The 12,009-nt window shown below is 25.2% G+C and overlaps 2 protein-coding genes across 2 annotated transcripts in view; both read left to right on the forward strand.

The window, feature by feature from the left end:
- Phum_PHUM026160 (uncharacterized protein) overlaps nt 1-1,246 on the forward strand; it is a gene marked incomplete at both ends in the record, with an annotated part of 2,189 nt that extends 943 nt beyond the window's left edge. Inside the window, 3 exons of the mRNA XM_002422934.1 lie at nt 41-124; nt 798-994; nt 1,073-1,246. Of these exons, the coding sequence (XP_002422979.1) occupies nt 41-124; nt 798-994; nt 1,073-1,246 (455 nt within the window). The remainder of the gene's footprint in view (nt 1-40; nt 125-797; nt 995-1,072) is intronic.
- A 9,823-nt stretch (nt 1,247-11,069) lies between these two features.
- Nucleotides 11,070-12,009, forward strand: part of Phum_PHUM026170 (uncharacterized protein) — a gene marked incomplete at both ends in the record, with an annotated part of 2,872 nt that continues 1,932 nt past the window's right edge. The window contains 2 exons of the mRNA XM_002422935.1: nt 11,070-11,289; nt 11,670-11,897. Coding sequence (XP_002422980.1) covers nt 11,070-11,289; nt 11,670-11,897 — 448 coding nt within the window. The remainder of the gene's footprint in view (nt 11,290-11,669; nt 11,898-12,009) is intronic.

Raw genomic sequence — 12,009 nt, forward strand, 5'->3', positions numbered from 1 at the left:
TCAAGGTCATTGAAACTTCGTTTGATTCCATCGATGGAAGCTGTTATCACGTCAAATCCGGATTCTAACGGAAATTTAAATTTGGCAATGTCGCTCAATAAAATTTCACCAGATAATTTCGAAGGTTTGTTGTTTTTATAGAAAAAACACCCCCCCCTCTCCCCGAAACGTTGTTTTTTCTTTTTTCCTCTAATTCCACGTTTATTCCCCGAAACGTTTTATTATTATTATTATTATCATCTTTTTTTTAATTCGGTACTCAGTTATTACTCACAGATGTAATTATCTAAAATTTTTACGCTCTACTTTTACAACAACTTACTTAAATAATCTGTCATATTAAATCGGTTTGATGCTTCTAGCTGTGAAAATTTTTTTGTCGCGAAAAAATACAACAACCAACAACCGCGATAACAACAACAACAACAACAACTGAAAAAATGGAAATAAAAATGAAATTATTTAAACCGGGTTTAAGTATACGCATGAGATTCTATTCGTAAAAAAAAAATATTGTTTTTGTAAAAATCTATTCGTCGTCTGCTTCGAGTGAAAATAATAATAATAATAATGATAGTGATATTAAGAGAAAGGTTGTTTGTTTGATTAAATTCCAACGAACAAACAAGACGAACGAGTTTTTCTTTTTTTTTTTTAATGCGTATTTTTTCTAATATTGAAAATCTATTTATTTTTTACCTTACGGAAATAAATAAAATTTTTATAACCGGAATACTTGTTTAACAGGTATATTTATTAATTTTCTAATGACACGATTTAATTATTGTTTATTACAGGTAGGAAAAAAAACAAAGGAATGGGTGGCATACTTGCATTGATGGCAATGAAAGCTGGAATGGCTGGTGCATTGGCACTCAAAGGATTGGCGTTACTCGTTGGTAAAGCTTTGGTCGTTGCTAAACTCGCATTACTCTTAGCAGCCATCATCGGTTTGAAAAAACTTTTCCATCAAGAAAAACACGTGACTTACGAGGTACGATTTCCTATTAATTATTAATTAATCGGGGGGAGGGAACAAAAATTTTCATTGTTTTTTTTTATTCTTGTTTAGGTCGTCGCGCAACCACATCACACTCATAGTCACGTCGAACATGTTGAACATGGTCACGGTGGTGGTGGCGGCGGACACGATTCATACAGTTCAGGTTGGGGAAGAAGTGCTACGGATGTTGGAAAACACGATGCTCACAACATGGCTTACAGATCGTACATACCAAAAAATTAATTTTCATACTTTAAAAAAAAAATTTTTTTTTCTTTTTTTTTTTTACCTCTTTAGTATTTAGTTTAATTATCGACCGATACCTTCTTTGGAACGGTTATCAGATGCCAACGAAATCAAAACACATTATTTATTATTATTATTATATTTTATTTATTTATAATTTATTAATACATGCATACATAATATATGATAATGATAATGAAAAACGCTCCCCAAAAAAAAAAAAAAATTTTTTTTTTTTAAAATAAATTTCGAGGGCAGCTTTCGACCGGAAAGTTTTTTTTTGTTCCCATCGAAATTATTATTATTATTATTATCACTATCATTATCATTATTATTCACGACACGATTCAAACTGCCATTTAAAACAAAATGACACAAAGTATAATTATGTAAAATAATATAAATACATAACATGTTCATATATATATAAATACGTAAATAATAAACACATATTCAAATTTTTATCATTATTATTATTATTTTTTTTTTTTTAATTCGAAACTACAAACGACAAACAAAAAATACGCATTTGAATAAAATTGTCTTAGATCGTATATTTGACAAAAAAAAAAAATAAATGAATATGAAAATTAAACAAACGACAAACTCGCATAAATATTTTTATATGTAAATGTTAAACTTTTATCGTAAATACGTTGTTGACGTCATCATACGTCATAATTTTTATTTATTAAATTTTTTTTTTTTTAAATAAACGACGGTTATAATTAAATATACGTCACCATTTTAAAATAATAATTAATTTTATTATCATTATTATTATTATTAATTATTATTCTGATGGTAAATTTCAGGTAAGAAAAAAGTTTTTTTTTTTTAAATTTAATAATGAATTGTCACACGTGCCCCCACGTTATTAATTTACCCTATTAAAAAATTTTTCTTTTACGAAAATAATCGATACTCGTTTGGTCGACGACAAATCGATAAAACAATCAATTCGAGTGCATTATTATTATTATCATTATTATTTAAATTTTAATAATGATAATAACTATGAAAGAAAAAAAAACGTTACAAAAACAAACACAAACGGGGGGGCACGTGACAGGATGATGATTGATTTGATTATTATGTATAATTTTAGTAAAGAGTGTGTTATCGATGAGGTGACGACGGAGTTTTTTTTGTTTTTAAATCACCGAATTTCGGACGCCATTTTGATTTTTATTATTACTAAATGCGTTAAAACTTTTTTTTTTTTTGAAGTTTTTTCTGTTGTTGTTGTTATTTTTTTATATTTCGTTTTGAATTTTTTTTTACCCTCCCACAATTATGAATTGTTTTTTCCTTCCCTCTCCCTCCCCCTCTTTCCTCCTCTCTTCCTACCTTCCACTTCTTGTTTTTCGGTTTCAATTTATTTTTTTTGTTTTGTTTCGAGTCGGGGGGAGGCGAGGAGAAGGGAAACTAAAAAATTAATGAAAAATGTTTGTTTGTAACTGACCGAACCGTAAAAAAAAATTTTTTTAAAAGCATTTTTCATAATTACTGTCACGATGAAAAATTATAACAAACTTTTCAATTTTTTCTTTATCTTTTATTCTGATGCCACGAATTTTTCGACGTTCACAAACGTAAAAAACATTAAAATTTGATTAAAACGTTAAAAAAATTTAACATGACGTCTTCATTTTTTTTTAATTTTTATTTTTTTGAAATAAAATTTATTATTATTATTATTATTATTATTATTATTATTATTATTATCATTATTTTTTTTACAGCGATATATTTTTTTTAATAATTAATTTAATTAATTATCATAAAAATAAATTTTTCTCTCTCTCTTTCAATTTTTTTTTTGAATTCGTTTTCTTATTAAAACGGTTAATAATTTAATTTTATTTATAAATTATTTATTACGCTTTTCTGATCATTATTATTATTATGTAATGATAAAATAATTATTTATAGCAGAAGAACATTTTTTTTTGTCACTATATAAAATAATTAATTAATATTTTTACTCGGCGTTTTTGCATTTTTACATAATTTTTTTTCTTTAAATTTTCTTAACGATTTTCATTCATTCGCATATTAAAATGACAAAACAAAATGGCGGCGGATAATCGAATGATTTTTAAAGAGAGAAAAATTTTTTTTTATGGATTTGATAAAATAATAAATTAATGCGATTCGTTCATGCATTTTTTTTTAATACTTTTTTTAGTCTGTTTTATTTTTTAACGAATGTAAAACATAAATATTAATTTTTCTAATATTTGATCAAGTTCCCCTCCGCCATTTTTTTTTTTTTAAAATCTTTATCCACGTTTCTTTTTCCACGTTTATTTAAAATTTATTTATTCTATGCGTGTGATTGATCATTTCATCAAAAACGAGGGGAAAAAACACCACCTATCGGAATTTTTAGAAACTATTTCAAAGAATCAGGTATTCATAGTTTTTAAAATAGTTCTATAAAAAATTTATAGGTGTCGCTAGTGACGTTTTCTTTTTATAAACAATCAGACGAAAATCTTTGTTCTATCATGTTCCACGTTTTTTTTTCTTTTTTTTTTTTAAACAAATTTTACTTTAGTTTTTAAATCATAATTAAATAAATATGAGTAATTTTTATTAATTTTTTTTACTCTTGGTAAGTCATATAAATATGAATAACTTTAATTTAAAAAAAAAAAAAAAAGAAAAATAACCGTAGCCAACAAAAAAAAAAAGGAAAAATACAAAAGTAAAGCCTTTGGGAAATGAAAACCTTTGAGATTATTTATTCCACTCTTTTTCGAACGCCATTTTAATAATTATTATAACCTTTCTCATGAAGATAAAATATTAAAAACGTAAACGGTATACTAAATAATTCATGTGATGTGTTACGGACAAACAAACAAACAAACAAACGAAATATTCGAAGGAGGGGGGAAAAAAAAAGAAAAAAAGAAAAATTGTTTTTCGAAATAAATTTTAATCGAAAAATTGTTTTTCGAAATAAATTTTAATCGAAAAATTCGCGTAATTAATTAATCATTTTTCTAAAACCAACATTAAACGATAATAATAATAATGATACTAAATAATAATAACAATAATAGGGCAAATAGATTTAAAAAAAATACATTTGTAAATAAAATAATTACGATAGTTAAACAAATTATAAAATAATTTATATTATTAATAATTACTTTCTAAAACTTATTATTATTATTATTATTATTATTTTTAAATATATAAATTTAATATATAAAAAAACAAAAGATATGTAAAAGAATTTTCGTTTTTTCTTTTTTATTCAAATTTAAATGTAAGTGGAACAAGTAAAAGAATTTGGATTATCGCGGTGTGGTCTCGTGAAATTAACAAAAATATTCATAGCACAAGTTCAATACCGACCGACCTTCTGCCACGACGAAATTTTTTTTTTTTAAATTAACCGACAAATCCTATCGTTTAATATTTTTTTTTTAAACGAAACGAGTGAAAAATTATTATTATTATTATTATTATTATTATTATTATTATTATTATTATTATTATTATTATTATTATTATTATTATTTTATTACGTCTTTAATATTCGTGTATTTTCCAACGAAAAACACACAAAAAAACAACTTTTTTTTGTTGTTTTTTTGTGTTTTTTTTGTGTTGTGTTGTTTTTTGTTGTTTTTTTTTGGTTGTCGGGTCGTTTAAATTAATAATTAATAAATAAATAAATAAATAATTTTTTTTTGGCAATCGATACATCCTATTTCGTTGACCTGTATTACTTTTTAATTTTTTTTTTTTACGACTTTTATTTTCTATTATATTGATTTCACAGTTTTTTTCTTTTTCTAAATTGACCTTTGGTGAATACGAGATAAAATCATTTAATTTATTATTATTATTATTATTATTATTATTATTATTATTACGACTAACATAAATACAACAATAACGTGATAAGAAAGAAAGAAAATAATAATAATAATAATTTTTTTAACGAATAATAATAATGAAAATGATGTCGATGATGATATGTCGAGTCACGTTAATAACTTTCCCGCGTTTTTTTCTTATTTAAAAAAAAAACTTTATTTATTATTATTATTATTATTATTATAATTATTATTATTATTATTATTATTATTATTATTACTTACGCACATGTGTAAAAGGGTGTAAAATAAAAAAAAAATTTTTTTTTTAATAGCGACCCATTTTCTAAACCTTTTTTTCGACGAAAATTAAAACAAGGTGACGAAAAATATTAATTAATTAATTACCCGTTTTAAATCAAATATCATAAATTAAAAGAGAGACAGAGAGATGGGAGGGGAGGGAGAGGTAAAAAGGGGAGGCGATAAAAAGGTTGAAAGTAATGGAAAAAAGGTTTTTTTAATAAATGCGAAACCCTTCAAATTTACACATAATTTAATTTAAATGATGTCAACGACTCGGTAAACTTTTTTTGTTTTTTCGTCATGAAAAAAAAATTAAAATGGCGTCCAAATGGGGGTGGCGGTGGTGATGGTAGTGGTGGTGAGGGCACTATATGATTTTAACAAAAATAAAAAAACAATACAAAATAAAAATAAACTGAAAGGGAACGCAGACGGTTATTTATTTATAAATAAATAAATAATATATTCGAATTGATGATGATTATAATAATAATAATAATAATGATGATGATGATGATGATGATGATGATGATGATAATAAATTGTACGGTGGAAAGTGTGTGACCTAGATATATATGTGAGTAAATGTCCACGGGTCATTCATTCTTGGAAAAAAAAAAAAAAAACAACAACAACAACAACTTGTTCCTGTCCCATTTTTTTTCTTTTTTTTTTGAGATGAAGAAGAAGGGAAAAGTAGAGTTTGATTGTTGTTGTTGTTTGTTGCGTTTGTCGTCGGACGATGATAAAATAAAGTAAAAAAAACCCGCCGACTTATTTTTCTTCACGACCACACTTCAACATAAAGTGCGTGCGTGTGTGAGTGCGTGCGTGCGTGCGTTCATCATTACTGCGTGAATATAACTAACGGTATATTCTATTATATTCTTATAACTTGTTTTCCCTCCCTCCCCACTTCCCCTCCCCTCCCCTCACCCGATGATTTTCGATTTCCATGAATAGAAAAGAATTCAATTTAACCGGAATGAGTGAAAATAAAAAAAAAATTTTTTTTTTTTTTTAATTTCTTCTCATTTATTTTATTCGTTCCTTGTTTGTTTGTTTGCTTGTTTGTTTGTTTTAGATCGTGAGAAAAACGAGTTTTATCATCATCATTATCATCATCATTATCATCATCATCATCATCGTTGTTAATTATCATCACGTGGAATATTTTATAAGTTTTTAATAATAATTAAAATTTTATTTTAAAAAAAATTACATAATCGAAACGAGAAATAAAATTTTCCTATTTAAAAAAAATTTTCCGATATTAATAATAATAATAATAATAATAATAATAATAATAATAATAATAATAATAATAATGATAATTTTTTCCATTCATAACGATCAACATCAACTATCGATTAAACAAATGCGGTCTCACTTAAAAAAATGTTGACAACAACAACAACAAAAAAAAAATTGTGACGAGAAAAAAGCCGCCTCGTACAAACGAATAAAAAAAAAATTTTTCTTCTTTTTAAACAATAACTATTATTATTATTATTATTATTATTATTATTATTATTATTATTATTATTAACTGTTATCTGGAGTAACAGTACTTAAACAATGAGTTAAAATGTTAATTTTTTTTTTTTAAATTTAAATTCAGTGCTGCTCAAATAATAAATAATAATGATAATGATAATAATAAAATTTGGGTGACCATAATTTATATACATAAAAACAATGACGTCGTGGTTTATGTGGGTTAATTATTATTATTATCATTATTATTATTATTATTATTAATTTTAATTATTTCGTACGTTTTTTTTCGAAACTGGAATTTGTTGTTTCACGACTGGATTTTGTGGGGAAATTTTTTTTTTTTGAAAAAGGGGATCGGTGGGATACGATAAAAATTATTCTCTCTATGGAATTTATCATAGAGTATTTAAATCATTTTTTTTTGAATTACACGTTATGAATAATTTTTTTTTTTTTTACTTTATGTTTTGAGAGAGAGAGAGAAAAGTGACAAGTAGGTATAAAAAAAAGCACTCTGGAAGAACACTCCCGGAGAAAGTTTTTTTTTTTTTTCTCATTTAAGTGAAAAAGTTTTTTGCTCCGTCAGACAAGATGGCGAATCACAATAAAAAAAAAAAAAAATTTTTTTTTTCAGTTATTTAAATCATTGAAACTTTTTTTTTTTTTTTATTACTTTTCCAGCTGTCTTATTCTCAATTCCAGTAACTCGTTAACTACTTTAAAACCATCCTTTCCATAATATTTAACACATAATTTTCATTCTCGTACTCTTAAATGATAATGATGATGATGATGATGATAATTTTTTTTTTTTACTACTTTTTAAACGTTCATTTTTTTTTCTTTTCCTACGTTTATGTTTTTAAACTTATATCGTCTGCTAATACGAGAAAAAATTCATAAAGCGTTCCCGTGGAACCTTATAAACGCTCCCCTCCCCTCCCCCCTGAAAACCTGGAACCTCAAAACTTTTCCTACAGGAAAACGAACAAACGCAAACGAATTTGGTGTTATTTTTGTTAAAAAAAAAAAAAATTAATTAAAAAAATGCAACGACGATAAAATCAATAATAATAATAATAATAATAATAATAATAATAATAATAATAATAATAATGGATAAAGGCTGCAACGAAATTAATAATAATAGTAATAGTAATAATAATAATGAAAATAAAGTAGCGTATATAATAAATATTAACACCTTTTTTTTTTCTTTTTTAAATTTATTTATTGTTTATTATTATTATCATCATTCGTTAAAATTATTATTATTATTATTAACATTATTGTTAATTCTTTCACGGAGGATTTAAAATAAATTTTACTCACGTTTTTATAGCAGACGATGAATATAAAAAAAAAGAAAAAGAAAAATATATGTTACGACGGATCCTATAATGAGATCAAAATAGAAATTTTTTTTTTTTTACTTTTACGTTTAACAATCGTTTTTTTTTTTTTTTTTTTTTTTAACGCGAATAAAAAAAGGTTTCAAGAAGAATTTACCGCCGTTTCGTACCGCCGTCACTACCGCCATTGTTGCTTATTACCGCCGCCGCCGCCATTATTAAAACAATAAAGAAAAAACAAAAAATTTTCCGCCCTTTTTTTAATAATGCTTACGAAAAAATAAAAAGTTTCGATTGTTTATTATTATTTAAAGGAATGAATGACTGAATGACTGACTGACTGACTGACTGACTGAATGAATGAATGAATGAATGAATGAACGAACGAACGAAAGAACGAATGAACGAATTAATGAATGAATGAATGAAACGATGATTAAATCGTTTTTGTAGAGAGAAAAAAAATAAGGCTGGGAAAAAAAAATTTATTTTATTATTATTATTATTAATTTTAAAAAATTTATTTATATATTCAGGTTCAGGTACGTGAATTTATGTGTCACGTGTATAAAAAAAAATTTTTTTTTTTTTTTTAAATTCCAAAACGAAAAATCACGCGTCGTAAGTAAAAGTTTATGTATTTGTAGTAGTAGTAGCAGTAGAAATTTTTTTTTACAAAGGTCACATGTCCGATTTTTTCCTTTCGATCGAATAGAAAAAGAAAAAGATTAATGACGTCATCATCGATTTGTTTTTTTTTTTTTTTAAAAAGGGGTTAAGATTATTTAAAGGAAACCGAGTCAATGGGAAAGTAGACGATATAAAATTTTTTTTTCTACTCTTTACGCATTTCACGCATAACCTTTAGGGCTAAAAGATGTAATCAGAAAGAAAGAGAAGAAAAAAAAGCAGAAGACGATTTACCAAAAAAAATTAACCAATTAAAAATCATTAAAGAAAGAGAAATTTTGTGGTGTCTGAATTTTGAACGAAAAATTTTCTTATTTTTAATTTCACAGCCTCTAACTAATTTTTTTTCTCTTTTCTTCTTCTCCTCTTCGAATGCATCATTTTCCAGGCTAATAAAAAACACAACACACTCGGTAATAATAATAATATTAATGATAATAATAATAATAATGATCGAGGCCAATTAAAAAGAAAAAAAAGTGAAGAAGAAAAGGAATAAAAAAAAAATCACTCGTTAATCCTTTTAGTATAACAAAAAAAAAAAAAATCACGGGAACATTAAAACAAAATGCCTCGGAGTGTATGATAATAATAATGATGATGATAATGATAATGATATCAATGTTAAAAAAAAAAAGGATTGACGACGGTTAATTAAAAAAGTGCGTTGGTAGTCGTTAGTGGATTCGACAAAGCACAAAAATCAAACAAAAAAAATCGTTAGGGGTAATTATTTAAGTACTCAACCTAAAATTTTCTTTCGTATCCACCACCCCTTTAACCCTCATTTCCCCTCCCCCCGAGAAAAATTTAAGGCTTCGATAAATAATAACAATGGCATCCGATTTGTTTTGTTTTTTTTTTTTTTTTTTCACGTGGGTTTTTATAAAAAAAATAAAAATCATACCACAGGCTCTCTTTTCTCGTATGTGTTACGTTGACCCGGAAGGGGTAAAGGGGAGGGGGTTACGAGGGGTCAAAAACTTTAAAAAAAAAGGACACGATATTTAAAGACATGATTTGTTATCATTTAAAAAATTACACATGACCGTCTAATAAATCGTATATGTATATAAAGTAAAAAAAAATTTTTAAATGTCTTAAATGTCAAAGTAATAAAATTATTAATAATAATAATAATAATAATAATTAATAAAGGTAGGAAGGAAGTAAAAAGTAAATTTTAAAATATAAATGATAAGAGGATAGATAACACAATGACACAATGACATTATGATACCTCCTGTCTCATTTTATTTCCCCCTCGAAAAAAAAAAGTATTTTTCTACTTTTTAATTTTTTTTATACAACATAATCATCATCATCATCATCATCATCATCATTATTATTATGAGGTCGTTTAAATTAAAAATAATTGTAATACTAATAATAATAATAATAATTGTTATTTTTTTTGTATAATTTTAAGTATTTCGTTTGATATTTTTCAATTTTTAATAATAAAATATTTACGCGAAAAGGGTAACAAACAACAAACAACAACAAATTTAAAACGTAGAAACGATAAAAAAAATTATTATTATTATTATTATTATGATTATTATTTTTTTTTTTTTTGACGGGTAGTTTTTTTTTTGTCAACGGAAAAAAATTTAATTGGACGTTGGAAAAGCATACGTACGATTCGTGAAATTTTTTTTTTTTTTTTCACGAGAGAAAAAAGAGTAAAAAAAAAAAAATGGAGTGAGAGAGAGAGAGAGAAAAAGCGATGCAATTAAGCGTAAAAGTAATGATGATGATGAACTTTTCTTGCGCATTATGGTTCGGTCATATCATCCTTAAACCTGATTAAAAGTATTATTTCCCCTTCCACTTTTTTAAAATCCCTTTCGAAAAAAAAAAAACTAATAACAATAATAATAATAATAATAATAATAATGAAAACAACAACAACAACAACGAAAAAATAATAATAATAGTGGGGAGAAATAAATATGTATATTGACTATAAAAACAATTCGTGAAATGTCAAAAGAGGATTCTACAAGAAAGTGTTGTTGTTGTTTTTGTTTTTCTGTTTTTCATTTGTTTATTTATTTATTTGTTAATCGTCGTTTAATTAGTTAAATAAAAAATTTCGTTTTTTTTTCGAGTCAAATTTAAAAAAAAAAAATGAAGTGCGTTACGTGCGGGTTTTTATTGATTTTCTTCGTCGGTACGACGATTGCAATGGCGACAACGACAATGGATACCGGAAGACAATCGGACAATTTATTAAGTCACGTTATGACCGAATGCGGTAAAAAAGATTCCATCTCGTGTTTTAAATATAAATTATTTTCTTATTTGGATAAAACTCTCGGAGAAAGAGAATCGTTCGTTATAGACGAAGGTAATCATCATCATTATCATCATCATTATTATCATTATTATTTAAAAATTTTAATAAATAAATTAATAAGGAACTTGTGATTCGGCGTAAACAAAAAAAAAAATGTATTATTTCCTTTACGAACGACAAAAAAAATTTCGACCAATCAAATTATTCCGTGACGAAAAGTACTTTCAGAAATTCGTACGTGACGTCATCATCCTATGAAAAATTCTTTTTTTTTGATTGGTTCATACATATTTAACGTATTTTATCATTTGAAATTAACGGAAAAAAATTGTTTTTTTTTTTGTTTTTTTTGCTCTTTCGTTTATTATTTTATTTATTTATTTATTTATTTATTATTATTATTATTATTAAAATTTTTTATTTTGTTTTAGGGGTTAAAGTTGTCAAAACGGAGTCTGCCGATGGGGCGCCAAGATCCCTTGATGAAAAATCAGATAATGTCGAAACGATGGTTCTTAACAGATTTGAAAAATTCATGAGGACTCACACATTTAAATTTGACGTAAAAGGTTCTGACGTACTTAATGGAATTTCAAATGCGGCAAATTCTTTGGGTTTGGTACAAGAGGAGGGAATCGAAGAATCCAGAGGGAAAAAGAGTAAGTTTTTCCTGTTTTTTTTTTTACTTTTTGTCAGAAAAAAAAAGTGAACGTACACACACAAACAAAATAATATAATTTAAAGTTAAAAATTTCATGTTACAAAAATAAT

Source organism: Pediculus humanus, genomic scaffold (assembly GCF_000006295.1).
Source record: "Pediculus humanus corporis 1103172107382 genomic scaffold, whole genome shotgun sequence".
NCBI lineage: Eukaryota > Metazoa > Arthropoda > Insecta > Psocodea > Pediculidae > Pediculus > Pediculus humanus.